This window comes from Garra rufa, chromosome 6, assembly GCF_049309525.1.
Source record: "Garra rufa chromosome 6, GarRuf1.0, whole genome shotgun sequence".
Lineage (NCBI taxonomy): Eukaryota > Metazoa > Chordata > Actinopteri > Cypriniformes > Cyprinidae > Garra > Garra rufa.
Window position 1 is genome coordinate 919,127 of NC_133366.1, and position 15,983 is coordinate 935,109.

Below are 15,983 nucleotides of genomic sequence, written 5' to 3' on the forward strand. Positions count from 1 at the left end.
CAGGATGGCCAGTGTGATCTTCACTGCTTCTTCTTCTCCAAATCGCGCCACCATAATGTCTACAATGTCAGATGTTTCTGGTTTCTCCACATCAGCAGCTGAAATGGATTCATGGTTCTTTAAGTACCATTTAAACCTGTGTAGTTGTTTTGAGCCCAGATTATCCAGAGCTTTCAGAAGCAGCTCTTCAACAGCCATCTTCTATCACTGGTGTTTCTGCGCTGGACAAGAATAAATATACTTAGAACAGACACAATGGCTCCACACATGTAGCACTAAATATCAAATTAGGATGACTTGCATTTAGTGCTGTGATAAAATGCATTTATAAACCATCATTAGTGTGGTCTGTGTGAATCAAGATTCTAGCATGTCATTTTTGTGCATGTACTTACCTAGAATCATCTAGTTTGAGAGTTCTATATATTTTACACATCATTGGTTGATTTCTAATTGAGAGAAAAGAAGACTGAAATGACCTGAATATTGAGTCTGACCATGTTAGATACTAGTGACCACTCATTTTTGCTCAGGCCTGACCAAAAATAAAATGTGCCTCCTCCTAGTGCAAAGATGATTGATTGAAGCGGATTTCATTTGACTGGTAACCTGTTCTTTCTGATTGTATATTATTCTTTTAATTTAATTTATTGTTAAATAAACAATTTAGTAATATATGACATACATTTAATAAAGCTTAAAATTTTTTACAAGCCCCTCCAAATCATTTTAAGGAGTCAAATATCGAAGGGGTTCCTTTTTTTTTTTCACTAGTGCTCCTAAAAAAAAAATGTAATCATACATGTAATAAAGTTGCATTTTATAAACTAATTGCAAAAGTTTATGCAAAGTGTAAACTATTAAATATAACCTACAAATCATGCAACACTGTACCACTAAATCACTAAATTAGAAGTGTTTTAATTGAGGGATTAGCTAATTAAATCACTAGTCATTCTTATTTTTATTAAATCAAATTTAGAAGAAAAAATGAAATATGTTTAATGTTATTATAGATTATAAAAGGATTTATAATTATATAATTAAATACATCAGAAAGATAATCTAAAATTACCATTATTATCTTTTTTTTTATTTTTTTTAGTTAGTATGTTTAACAGACAATTATTACATAATTTTAAACATTATAGCAGCATCAGAGCACTGGGTGCCTTAAAGGGATAGTTCGAGCATTTAAGACATGAAGTTGTATTCAATCCTTATCAGCACTATAGTGTATACACACTGACCCACACGGCGTTCACCTCCCTGGTCAGAGTTCTGGCCGCTGGAAGTTTTTCAAGAAAGTAGTCACGGTTAGTTTCCGGGGCCTCAAAACTGTGCGTTTTTACGTGAAAAAAATATATGCGTTTCAAAGCTTGATTAATTTACATCACAAAAAACACTCCTGACAAAAATCATACCTCAGTTTTAATCGGCACTATATTCTTCCCGTTTCCATCAATCCGCGCTGCTGTCAGTTCACACGTTCCGATCAGCTGTTCCATTACACACTCGAATGACAACGACGTAAAAAGTAGAAAATTAACAATGGTGCGAACTTGTAAATTCCCAGGTTGTGACCACAAGAATGTGCAGGGATCGCCGTTCAGATTGCATCGTTTTCCTGTTTCTGATATAGTTATGAGACAGCTTTGGCTGGTTGCCATCGGCTACTCTGCGGGAGCTAAAATATCCAATATCAAGGATTTTCGTGTGTGCGCTCACTTCAGCGAAGACGATTACATCCCCAACCAAGGAGGAAAAATCAAAAAAAAAAAACGGATTTTAAAGAGTTCTGCTGTACCAGTACCACGGGTAAGCTCTATTTACTAACTTTATGTCGCATACGACAGGTTTATTTTGAAGCTAACGTCGGTTTTTAGGCTAACGTTACACTGAGAATATTCTAACCGGGGCAGTGATAGCATCGACAATAATCGACTGTCTATGTGGTGAGAAAATCGTCAAATGTCATAACTAATGAATTTAATTGAATCTATATAACACAACAAAATATGATGCTTTGCTATATTTGTTATTGTCTGTAACTACGCGGAACGTGTGTCGGTATCATCGAGTTTATAAGTGTGCTTGAAGTCACATACAGGTAGGTCTAAACCAGGTATCTCCAACTCCGGTCATCGTGAGCTACATTCCTGCAGCTCGATGTTTTCCTATGACAAGACACCTTTCTCAAATGAGACATTCTGTACAAGCCTGCTAATTACCCGTTGATTTGAGTCAGGTGTGTTGCATCAGAGAAAAACTAAAACCAGCAAGACAGTAGCTCACGAGGACTGGAGATCCAAACTGTACAGGAAACAATCTGATGTTTAGACTCCTGTGGAAATCACGTGAAACGAGGTCTAATATAATAATATATATATATCGTCTGTTCCGTCTGACATTGTGCTAAAATTGGTTTCATCATCAGAAGTTTCGTAGTCAGACATGTTGTCAGTGAGTCGCGCTATCAACAGCTGAAAGGAACGTGCGAACTGACAGCAGCGCGGATTGATGGAAACGGAAAGAATATAGTGCCGATTAAAACTGAGGTATGATTTTTGTCAGGAGTGTTTTTTGTGATGTAAATTTATCAAGCTTTGAAACGCATATATTTTTTTCACGTAAAAACGCACAGTTTTGAGGCCCCGGAAACTAACCGTGACTACTTTCTTGAAAAACTTCCAGCGGCCAGAACTCTGACCAGGGAGGTGAACGCAGTGTGGGTCAGTGTGTATACACTATAGTGCTGATAAGGATTGAATACAACTTCATGTCTTAAATGCTCGAACTATCCCTTTAATCACACATCACTTTATTTTAATATTAATCTAATTGAACCCAACTTTCATGTACATCTGATTGACAGAGAAACTGCTCACCCTTATTTCAAGTTTTTTTTTTTTTTTTTTGGTGGATATTTCAGTTTACAGTTTGCTTTGTACATTCAGTTTAACAACATAAAGTTAAAGTCATTGTCTGTGGTGACTCAGGGTGCTGTTCCAAATCCACAAATTATTGTTAATGTACTTAATGACTTTATCCAGGCTGGAAGATTGTGTATTGTGCATCTTTCAGCACAATGTTTGTCTTCCCAGTCCTTTGCATGTCTCCCTTATTTAACCCACTTGATTGAGATCATCAGCTCATTAGTTCAGTTCATGAATCTCTCTCCTAATAGGCACAAATGCAATCGTTTGTGCTGAGAGCCGCTTTGCAGGACATAGAGGAGCCAGCGCAATCACTTGCATTTTTGCAGTGGATACAATTTAAAATATTCCGTTATTTTTGCTCATAAAGGTACGAGTAATACATTATTCGGAACTGTAAATGGTCTACTTTTATTTGTGTGCACTCACAATATCAACAAAATGTTGCAAACGGTGCTTGAAACATTGAAAACAAACATGATCCCCTCATGTCATCTCAAGGAGCGCTTCTCAGCAAACTCAGCGAATTAACTCACAGACAAGATATTTATAGAAAGCTTTAAATTATTACTTAACGAAAGAGAACAAATCAAAAACAAAAACTATTTCATTATGTAGTCTGTAAAGATTAATTTCTCTCTAAAGGCGCGTCCAAAGAGGAAATGGCGATCGGCAACTTCATCCTTGCCAGACACTGACTCAGAAAACACAAGCGTTTTAGCGTTTATTTTACAATAGCCTACTTGCCAATGGGATAAAACACAGGCGGTGAATATAAACACTTTTATATTAGTTTAATGTTGAAATTAAGATTGTTTTATACTTGAACATTTTTAGGCCTATAGATTTTATTGTAGGCAAGTCGTGATGATTTGAGAAGGCAAAACTGATCAAACACAAGCTATGATCAACTCACTGTCTGCCGCTGGCTGCTTGGTCGTTACTTAAAAAAAATATATATATTGAACGAACAATAAAATGCTCTAAACGTTTTTCTAAATTAACTTAATAAAAAAACGAAATGAAGCAACCACTTTGCTGAACTATTTTAATAGCTGAAACAGTATATAAGCTGTTTGCGTCACCGTAAATAAATAATACTACTATAGTAATTATTATTATTATTATTTTAATTTATAGGCTAATAAATGAGTGCACTTAAGACAGTAAAATGTTTCTAATACAATAATTCATGAACATTGAATGGGGTCAAATTGACCCCAAAGATAACAGGAGGGTTAAAATTATAATACTTTTAAATTAGAAAAGTAATTAATTGCATTCTAACTTAATACATTGCAATCTTCAAATAAATAAATAAATTAAAATCTATTTATGAGAGTGCCTGTGTTCTGTTTTGGATTAATATGTTTGTAAGTAGATCCTTTTGGATAAAATTATCTGCTAAGTAAATAAATGTTTGTTTTGTCCTACATTGATGATCCTCACAGCTGTATCTTTATTTATGCTGCATTTGACATGAATCAATCTTGCAGATGTTGTTATCAGTCATTCTGGTATCCAGATATATAGATACATCAGATTGTCTCTGTCTTGTTTGCCAATGACCTGTTTTCAAGACTTCTGTTGGCAGATTTACTATCATACATTTTTAGATGATGATTTTTGATATGAAAACTAGGTGGGGATGTTTGACAGCGATTAGTTTGCAATACTGTATAATTGCACTTAGAAGGGCAAGCATTATAGCAAATATAACAAATACATAATATCCATGTGACTATATTCTGCAAATAAGATCCAGACAAACACGGTGACTGCACATTTATAAGCAATTTTATGAACACCAACATCACTTATAATTAGCATCAATCAGCTACAGCTGATGAACATAATCCAGTTTAAAACAGTGATGTAGTCAAGACCAAGACCAATCAAGAGTGGAGAAAATGTGATAATTAAGTGATTAATTAAGTGCTGATTGAGCATTAATGACCAGCACCTGCTGTTAACAAGCAGATTCACTGAAGAAACAACTAGAACAGAAACACAAGAACTTCAAGTCACAAACTTAGATGAAATAAACTGAAATAAAAGAAAGCACTGCATAAATTATTATTGAGACTAATCTGGCTCCATATGAGCTGGATAATGCAGTTAATGACTGTGTCTGAAATCTTACACAGCTGGATTGATGCCTCGCAAAATGATTCGAAACTGAATTCAGACAGACTTCTGACTCAAAATAACAGTTTAATTATCTAAAACAAAACCGAAAGAGCTCAGGTCGACAAAATAAGCTGATATTTATTAACTATAATAGAATTTATTATTATTATTATTATTTTATTTTATTTTTTTGCTAGAAGTAACATCAAAAGTTTTTAACAAACGTAATCTGCTTTTGGAAGTAACCAGTCTATAATTGCGATCCCAGCTGATGGTTAAACAATCAAAAACAGCTTTATTCTCAATTACATTAAAATGAATTACATTTTTAAAGCAAGTCCTGTTTAAAACATCGATACATTAATTTAAACACAAACATATAAATATTGAATCATAATTTATATTGTTGTAACAGTCTTGTCTAGTAAACAGTTTTTTTTTTTTTTTTTTTTTCTCCATTGTGTGGAGCTTGGCTGTATTTTATTTTGACTGAGTCAAGTGAGGCCAGGATAATGTAATTCATTAATTGTACTTACATTTTATGAAGTGTTATGAAACAGCTCGTAAACATACTTTATCACAAAAATAAATAAATAAATAAATAACCTGTTAAACTTTAAAGTATAATGCAATCTTGTAACACATTTCTCCTTGGTATAAAGTGTTTAAAATTGAGTCAAGAATTATCCGATGAAATCCTATTGTTCTACATAGAACCTCATTTAACCCTTTTCTCTGAATGTTATTTTACACTGAAAATGTCAAATTTGTATTTTAAAAATTATTAAAATTTTATATATTTATTTAAATAAATAATGACTCATATGCACGCTTTATAAATGCGTGTTGTGTCAGTTGATATTCATAAACAGAAATCAAAGTCATCCAGGCATTTGTCTGTTTTATTTGAATTAAGCAATGAAGTAACATTTTGAAAAAAATGTTTCTGATTTAAAAAAATCACATATTATGACACATAAATGCAAATATACCAAGAGATACATACATACAATATGTTTTATATCTATATCTATTTTTTTTTTATTATTGTTTATCTCCTGCCAATGAAAAAAACATTTAGAAATTATATGTTCCTTTTTTTACAACATTAAAATAAAATAATTGACAAGGATAAAACAAAGTTTCTTTAAGCATACATGAAAAAATGATCAATTTTTGAAAGGCATAGACAACAGAAGTGTAATTTACCCATGAACGTGTAATGCATTTGTGTATTCTTTTTAAATTTCATTTTTTTTAATCATTGTTATTCCTTGTGAATCTATCGATTATTTTATGATTATTTTAAGTTTTTTAATGTAAACAACTTTGAATTACCTTTAACTACCTACAATTTGCTGTATAAAAAACTTGACTTGCCTAGTATTTTGTGTGTTTTTGTTTGTTGTTTTTTGAGAATGAAGGCACGTCACAACCTGACCACCAACCAAAGGTTATGGCAAAATGTTTAGTCAACTAGCATATTTATTTTGCATCCTAACTATATGCTTCTTTAAAAAATCCTATACTATATTCCCATTTTGTCTAGTCACTTTAAGAATGTTAACTGACCGTCACCTGACTGCTATCCCACCCTATTTTTTACACACAAAAAAAGAAATAAAAACGAAAAGTAAAACTACAGTAAATATTATTCCTATTTTTGCCCAACTGAAATTAAAGCCTTCATCAACTTTTTGCCTCATTTTTAAATGCCCTGTGCTGTAAAACCGCCCTCTGTTGTTTCGTAGCATTTGCTCCATCTTCTCGAGCAGCTCTGTGACCTGAGCTGTGTTTTGTCTGTTTAAATTGTTAAATGAGTGATATCTGCCATCAAACCGGTCGATCAGGAGCTGGAGATCAGGACTATGTCTGATGTGATCTTCCACAGATTCACTATTCAGATGATCAGTGTGAGTGAAGAGGACAAAGGTGTAATTCAGAGCGTTTTCTCCAAAGTTGTTCTGAATCCACATCACAATGTTCCTCTCTTCTTCTGTGAGTTTCATATCCAGCCTGATGACCAGCAGAATCACATGAGGACCAGGATCAGTCAAACAGGCACAGATATTAATCTCACTCATCAGGTCTTCTTTACTGACTGCTGGCTTAAACAGTCCTGGAGTGTCGACCACCATGATAGTTCTTTGGCCCACAGCTGCTTTTTTTCTCATACAGACTGAAGTAACAACATTTTCACTAAATATATTTTCACCCAGAATTGTGTTTCCAGTTGCACTCTTTCCTGATCCAGTTTTTCCCAGCAGCAAAAGCCTCAGATCTGCAGGTCAAAGAGAATGTAATATTAATGAGGGGTGTCTAGTCCTGCTCTAATAAAGCCACCTTACAGTAGAGTTTAGCTCCAGCCCTAATTAAACACATTTGAATCAGCTTATCAAAGTCTTCAGGGTCACTAGAAACATCCAGCCAGGTGAGCTGGAGCTAAACTCCACAGGACACTGGCCTTCTAGAACCAGGATTGGACACCCCAGAGGCAAGATAACAGCCAACAGCAGGTTATATCACAGTGCTATCAGAAGATGTCAAGTAATTCCTTAGTGAAGTTTAGAAAACACTGAGGTGCAGATTTATCTTCACATTTTCAAGATGTGACTAAAATAAGACATTATATTTCTTACACAAAAATAAATGCACTAACCTTGAACATAGGGTTTCTTTTGTTCATCACTCAGAGATGTGATTTTGCTTTCTAACTCCAGATTCTTCTGATTCACTGAGTCAAAACTTGTCTGTAATTGGTCTTTCTTAACAGTGAGATCTTTGACTTTAGTCTCCAGCTCAAGTTTTTTCTCACTCAAAGAGTTGAAGTTATCCTGCAGTTCGTCTTTTTTAATCATAATATCCATGTAACGATCTTGTATGTTGTTGATAGTTTGACCGAACACTTCAACTGCATTTTTATAACTCATTAGCAGGTCTGTAATATACTGCAGGTTGAAGACCAGCAAAAAAACACAAATGAGCCCAAGACTCATTATCACCCTGCGTTTATTTACTCCTGACAAACAGGGAGAAAACACACCAATTTCATTGAACAATTCACTTCATTTTGGAATATTTGCATAGTAAACATTTATTGAATTAATATTTATTGTCCAGTGTCACTTTTTTCTTCTTCTATAGTATTATATCTTTCTCATGGACATTTGTTAATTTTCAGACGTCTTTATTCTCATCAGCCCACTTTACCTATAAAAGAAAACATCTAGGTTATGTACATAACCCTCGTTCCCTGAAGGAGGGAACGGAGACGTTACATATGGGAACTCACCTGAGAGACCAATCACCTCTGAGCTTTAAAGAAAAGGCCAGTGGGAATTGGCGAGTGGAGTTTTCATGCAACGCCATTCCCCCTACATACAGGTATATAAGATGGCGAGATGCAACCACTCATTCAGGTTTTTGCTGAGGAGCCGCGCCGTAGCTCAGTGTACAGCGTGACCCAGGGCATGTGAGGGGATCTTCCAAGGAGGGGCTGCCGCGAGGAGTATTAGGTCGGCAAACCAGATCCGGGTGGGCCAGTACAGTGCAACCAGTAGGACCTGCTCCCCGTCCTCCCTGATCTTGCACAGGGTCTGTGCAAGGATGCTCACTGGGGGAAAGGCGTACTTGGGCCCGGAGGCCAGCTGTGTGCCAGAGCATCACTGCCGAAGGGAGCCTCACTGAGGGAGTAATAAGCTGGCAATGGGAGGATTCCTGGGAGGTAAACAGATCTATCTGGGCCTCTCAAAATCGACTCCAAATCAGCTGGACTGTCTGGGGGTGGAGTTGCCATTCTCCAGGATGGGGTGGACTGCTGTGAGAGCTGATCGGCTGCACGGTTGAGCTCTCCTGGAATGTGAACGGCGGGCAGAGACTTGGCGTATCACTCCACAGGAGCAGATGGCGGCTGAGTTGCGACATGCGACAGGAACATAGACCACCCTGACAGTTGATGTACACAATGGTCGCAGTGTTGTCTGTACGGACAAGTACATGCTTGTCGCGCAGCATCGGAAGGAAACAACGCAGCGCAAGGAGTACAGCTAGCAACTCTAGGCAACTGATATGCTACAGTCGTTGGGGTCCCGTCCGGGAGCCGAGGCTGTTTGCCTTATGCATACAGCACCCCAACCCAGGGTGGAGGCATCCGTGTGAATCACAACGTGCCTGGACACTTAGCCTAGGGGCACTTTGGCCCGTAGGAACACAGGGTCTGACCACAGGCTGAATAGGTGATGACCTTCTGGGGAAACGCCAATTCGGAGAGTACCGTGGTGCCATGCCCATCTTGGGACTCGATCGTGTAGCCAATGCTGAAGAGAACTCATATGAAGCAAGCTCAGTGGCGTAACTGCGGTTGCGGCTGCCATGTGCCCCAGGAGCCTCTGAAAAGTTTTGAGAGGGATCGCCGTCTTGTGTCTGAAAAGCTGCAGACAATTCAGTATCGACTCAATGCGCTCGTCTGTGAGGCGAGCTATCATGTTGACCGAGTCCAGCTCCATGCCGAGAAAGGAGATCCTCTGCACAGGGGAGAATTTGCTCTTTTCTCGGTTGACCCTAAGACCCAAATGGCTGAGGTGTTGGAGCACCAGGTCCCTGTGTTGACACAACAGATCTCGCGAGTGAGCTATGATAAGCCAGTCGTAGAGATAGTTGAGAATACGGACACCCATCCGCCAAAATGGGGTCAGGGCGACCTCCGCGACCTTCGTGAAGAAGCAGGGAGACAGGGACAAGCCAAAAGGGAGACCTCGAAGAAGAAAGGGTCTTTTTCGAGGAAAGATCGAAACGTGACAGTACGCGTACTTCAGGTCGATGGCTGCAAACCAATCCTGGTGTCGAATGCATGAAAGAATGCGCTTCAAAGTGAGCATCTTGAACCGCAGCCTGAGAAGGGATTGATTCAGGGTGCGAAGGTCCAGAATTGGCCGTAGCCCACTGCTCTTCTTGGGCACAATGAAGTAGGGACTGTAAAAGCCAGACTTCAACTCGGCTGGATGGACAAGCTCGATCGCGTCCTTCGCCAGGTCCATCTAGGGAGGTAAGGAAACTCCCACATCCAGAAATGCACGATCGGAAAGACATACTGCAAAGATGTCTCTCAACGACCACAAAAGGGTTGGCTCTTTTAGATTCCGGTTTGCCCAGGGAGGAACCGCGGCAAATGTGCACTCAGGTGGGCTCGCTGGTTAGCAAAAGTCAGCTGCAGAGTGACGAGGAGCCGGCATGCAGGACTGGCTGCTGGCGACTTCTTTGTGAATGAAGATTTTTTTGAATGAAATTCGGCTCGTAGATGAGGCTCCGAAGTGAAAATCTAAATGAGTGATATATATATATATATATATTAGTGGTGGGCCGTTATCGGCGTTAACGTGAAACTCTTATCGCGCGATAAAAAAAAATATCGCCGTTAATCTATTCTCAAATTTGGGTTGGGAGCTGGGTCTAAACTACGCAAACTATGATGACTTTCACCTTGATAGTTTAACGCGGATGTACACCGAAGACTATAGAATATGGTCGCGCGTTTAAGTCTCCTCCGCCAAAACCAGACGGGATCGTGTCGTCCTCCATTCATAAAAACAGAATCTTAGCGAAATGCCACGTAAATTCGTCGTTTTTTTGATTCATAAATCAAAAGTCGGTCTGTCACTTAATTCAAATCGCGATATGGACTAGTCTAGTGTATGTGAAAACTGAAATGCAAAAAGACCGTTTTAATATGAATCCGATATGTTCCGTTTTCCTACAGTAGCTGTACGTATGCATGGCGGAGACGAGCTTTTACTACACGCATACTGAAACACACGTGACGCTCCCGGTAATTTTTGGCATTTTCATCTCACATGAACAGATAAACTCAATCTCCCAAACTGCTGTGAGTGTCACTTTTACCGTTTCATTTGAGAAAACTAGCATCATATCATACTGTATACACAGAAACTTCACGGCAACCTGTCAAAATAAAAGTACGGTGTAACATGTAATGGGCTGGGTAGGTGTTGACGTAAAAAAAAAAAACACAAAATTATTTCATTGTTAGTTAGTTAGTAAACACAAGTACATCTAATTGAACATAATTTATTTCCATCAACAAATTATCATAGAACAGCTTTATGAGCTTTATGATCCATTCTCAAAGACTTACTTTTAGTCATTATTTGGGTAGCACACATATTCTGAATGCAAATTTGCCATTTTAATCTAGATTAATCTAGATTAATTTCAAAATTTTATCTAGATTAATCTAGATTAAAAAAATTAATCTATGCCCACCCCTAATATATATATATATATATATATATATATATATATATATATATATATATATATATATAACAGCGGTTGCGTTAGACTTTTTCGTTGTCTGTCATTTTGACGGACAGGGTGGTAAAAATTCCGTCATAATCTATTATTACCCGTCATTTTAATTTTCTTATTATAATAATACATTTAATTGATTTTATTTTTGTTCAAATTTTCATTTTTAATAATGAATCTACAATGCAAGCATACTGTATAGGTTTTCGCATTTATTTATGAAGAGAACAGATGAACAGACACTGCGTTACTTTTCGTGTTCAATACCACTCACAGCAGTGACAAAAACAACAAAACTTACAGGACTGGGTAAAAAAAATCGATTACTCGTTTTGAATAGATTCTATTTTTATAGACTAATATTTCTCAAATCCTAATCGATCTTTCTGTATATGCTGTTTGTGAAGAGTAGGCTACATTGTGTGCCTCATTTGTTACCAGTGTTGGGTGTAACGCGTTACTGTAATAATATTACTTTTTTCAGTAACTAGTAGTGTAAGGCATTACTCGTCTGAAAATGGTAATATTATTACAGTTTTCCCGAGCTAGTTACTTGCGTTACATTTGCCAGTAGCACCTTCATCACACACAAGGCACACGACAACACAGAGAACAGAAGGGAAGGGAAGGGAAGGGGAGGGGGCGAGAATGGGACAGTGATTGGCCTGGGTTTGGCACGAGGTATCATTAAATTACCATCACTGATTGGTCGACACCCGGCAGCCAGCAGCGGAGCGGCACTTGCAAATAGAGACCTGCAAACCCGCTGGACCCAACGCAACAGAGTGCGGCGCGGGACAAAACTTGATGGACAAGTGCGTGTGCGGGCGTGTAGAGACTCGTGTGTGTGTGCGGGAAAATAAAATGATTCGCGGGACTCCCGCAATATAGAAATATCTAAACATAAAATATCTAAAAAACAAAAAAAGGTTATTCATCTATTGCACAAAAGCAGCAAGAACAACATAAATATGATTAGTAAGCGCAAGAATAGGCAGTTTCGATTTAAAACTTGTTTTGCAACATGAGCAATGTAGCCATCTGCTGATTTTTGGAACGCATGGCTAATCAGTGGTGTTTAAGATAGAATTCACTCACTGCTCAAAAGTTTTGAACAGTGCTGAATATTGCGTGCTTACGAATCACAACACACAAAGTGTAGAAATTTATGAATGATTAATTGTGCATAATATCCATTGTGTTATAAGAGCTTTATGAGATCGCGTACGCGCTGAGATGTCAGCTTTAAAGGAGCTTTGTTTGCATTCTGCCGTGGATGCACGCAGTAGGTCATGTTTCCTTTTTTGTTAAGAATAACAGTGTTTTGTGTAAGAAAAAAAAATGTAACTAGTAATATAACTAGTAATATAACTAGTTACTTTCTCCAGGGAGTAATAAAGTAAAGTAAGGCATTACTATTTTTGAGAGTAATATGTAATATGTAATATATTACTTTTTTGAGTAACTAGCCCCAACACTGTTTGTTACTTTCAATATGAAAAAGTGTCAGATTTCAAATTCTGTCCATTTAATTAGAAAATTCAAGTAATAAAATACCGTTTTGGCGCTCTTTAATGTGGCGTGATAGATCGCTGTAGGCTTAACTGGATACTGGCCTGTGTGTAATCAAACGCAAAGGATTCGTAAGAGTTTCTTTTTTTGTTCTGGATAACATGCTCAGCTACAACACTGGAGCGCATTTGCCACCAACTGGACAGGGGTGGGAACTACAGTTACAAATTACAATAGATCACCCTCTGTGTGGTGTATTCCGTCAAAGTGACGGACAGCCTTCAGATTTTTCCGTCACTGATTAAAATATTCCGTCAATGACGGAAAATTTTCAGTTAATGCGACCTCTGATATAGATATATATATATATATATACACATTGTAATTAATAAGAAGGCTTTCTTTTACAGGTAAAATGGGCTTTCAGTTAAAGCTGAACTGAAATGAGCTGGATCAATTAAACTCATTCCATACTTGATGGACTTTACACATTTACTGAAGGGAACTACTGTACATTAACAATGAACTGAATCACAATGGTTTACTATTAACTTTTAAAGCTGGTTTTACAGTCCAGTTTCATTTTTTCTGCATCAACCAACCACCACGAGAAAGTTTGAACGAGGATTAATTTTACAGTTTTGAGGAAGGTGTCATGATACATGGGGAAAAAGTGCAAAAGTGCTCACCTGATGGAAATGCGAATGACAGCATTCTAGCTGATGACTTCTTTCTTTGTAGAATCACTTTTTTATGTACATAAGATGTTTTCTTTGTATGTCGGACATAAGGCATACCATATTCGATTTGTGGTTGAGACAGAGCTTGTGTTGTTCTTTCTTCCATTGCAATGTTAGTTTCTAAAGTTTCCCACATTATTTGCTCATCTATCTCTATCTCATGCTCTTTTTCGCTATACTTATTTTCTTCTCCCTTTGTGCTCTCCATTACAGACACAGAGTGAGTCTTGCTATTGTAATGCTGGCCACCATTTAGTTTGATGAATTCATCAATCTTCTTTATAAGTTTTTTGTTGTGAGATTGCTGAATCTCATTTTTACTGTTGATCTCATGATATTGTCCTCTGAAATGACTGACTAGCTCATTAAATTTTCTATTACTTTTAAAGACCATCCATTCTCTGTTGGACATGCGTTCTCTTCCAGTAATCAGAACCAGAGTGTATTTAAAAGCTTCTTCTCCAAGGTTCTTCTGAATTTGCTCTACAATATTTCTCTCATCCCCCTCGAAGGTCTCCAGGTTGATGACGAGCAGGAACACGTGAGGACCAGGATGAGCGAGAGAAAGACTCTTCATCATCTGTTTCTTCATCTCTTCATCAGTCAGATGAGGGTTGAAGAATCCCGGAGTGTCGATGATGGAGATGTTCCTGTCATCTACTCTTCCTTTATGTATCTCACTCTCTCTGGTTCCACTCTCTTCAAATTCATCTTGACCCAGTATTGCATTTGCTATTGAACTCTTTCCAGCTCCACAGACTCCCAGCAGCACAATCCTCAGATCCTGTGAACCATCTGTCAAACAGTTCGTTATTAGCTGAAGCTACAGTTATAAACATTAGTTTATGGCAGATGTGGTGACACACACACACACACACACACACACACACACACACACACACACACACACACACACACATATACACACTACAATCAATGATTTCAACACCAACATTCACCAAAACACTGGACTTTTCCATTATGCTTTGCAAAAAGTATTTATAGCTACATTTAAAAATAAAATAGAAATTTATATGTGATAAACAGTTGATCTTTGTTCCCCTTCTGAACTTTCACTTTTACTTTATAAAACTCTCTTTTAAAATAAAATAATAAAAGTTAAGCTTCTTTCTTGTCCGAATGCAATGGCTAGAAGTTCAAATGGTTTATTGTTTAACTTTAAATAAAGAACAAATCTAATAAAACAGAAGGGTTTTAAAAAGTGCAAAAAGGAAGGAAAGTCTTTCATCCTTAATACAATCTACATCAGCATTTTTTTACCTCATAAATACAAAATGTTGCTGTTTTTGTTGAATCAGTTGATAAAACTGACTGTGTATTTATGGCAAATAAACTAAGAAAACGTGTGATCAGGTGATTTCTTTTAACTGCTGATGCTGACAAAATCATCTGATTTACTCATCTCATCAGTGTCTAACCTTTGATTGGATGATGTGTTAATAATTTTAGTTCTATCATTCTACAGCATGAGATCCAGCAGTGTGGTGACTCAGTTATTATGAAGGATTTTAACATGTTGAGCATAAAACATTTTGCACCACTGTATCATTCAGACACACAAACATCAAATAGGAATCTCAACATTGGTTAAAAAGGTTCATGTTGCAATGCATGCTGCATAATACATTATTATTTTCTTCATTTGCTTTTATTTTTGCTGTTTTTGTTGATTTTTTTTTAGTTTTAATTTTAATTTTAATTTTTGTTTTATTTTATTGTCCTTTCTGTTTGTCTCAGAGCATAAATTTGTCTTCACAAAATTAAAGACACAAAATTACACTAACTGCATCATTCCTTAGCTTCCCAGAAACTTACAAATCTTCAGATTTTAAAAAGTTGTAAAACACTATAAAGCTAAAAAGATCAAGTAAGTCTTCGAGTGAACACTTGCTGTAATATCACATTGGTGATATAAATTAGATACTGGATGAGATCAGCCCTAATCATGCTCTCTTCGTTTTTGCCATAATTAACATATTATACAAACACGTATTACAGCAGCCAAAGAAAACTAATATTTAAAAGTAAAGAGCTCAGCTAAAGAAAACAAAACAATGCAAAAATGAAGGAAAAAAAAACATAATAATACAATTACAATATTTCTTTTAAGTATTATTTGTACTATATCAAAAAAGCTGAAAGAGCTAAATAATGTAGTTAATTGAATTAACTTTAGTTTAAATATTAAGTAATTTATACTAACCTTCATATGCTAATGCCATTTTGTCTCGTGCGGCTGTCATTCAAGGTACCTCTGTCTTTGTCGGACTGGAACAGGATAAATAAATTTAATCAGAGCTGGCTTTGGTTATTATTTGAA

At 36.8% G+C, this 15,983-nt stretch overlaps 2 protein-coding genes across 3 annotated transcripts in view; one reads left to right on the forward strand and one right to left on the reverse strand.

Moving 5' to 3' along the window:
• LOC141336140 (uncharacterized) overlaps positions 1–15,983 on the forward strand; it is a 132,027-nt gene that overhangs the window by 61,584 nt on the left and 54,460 nt on the right. The window lies entirely within an intron of this gene.
• Positions 5,962–15,970, reverse strand: LOC141336118 (uncharacterized). The gene is made up of 4 exons (XM_073841639.1): positions 15,867–15,970; positions 13,592–14,437; positions 7,726–8,085; positions 5,962–7,347 (listed from the first exon to the last, which is right to left on the reverse strand). Exons 1-4 carry the CDS (start codon positions 15,904–15,906, stop codon positions 6,662–6,664), a joined length of 1,932 nt encoding a protein of 643 aa, XP_073697740.1. The 5' UTR covers positions 15,907–15,970; the 3' UTR covers positions 5,962–6,661.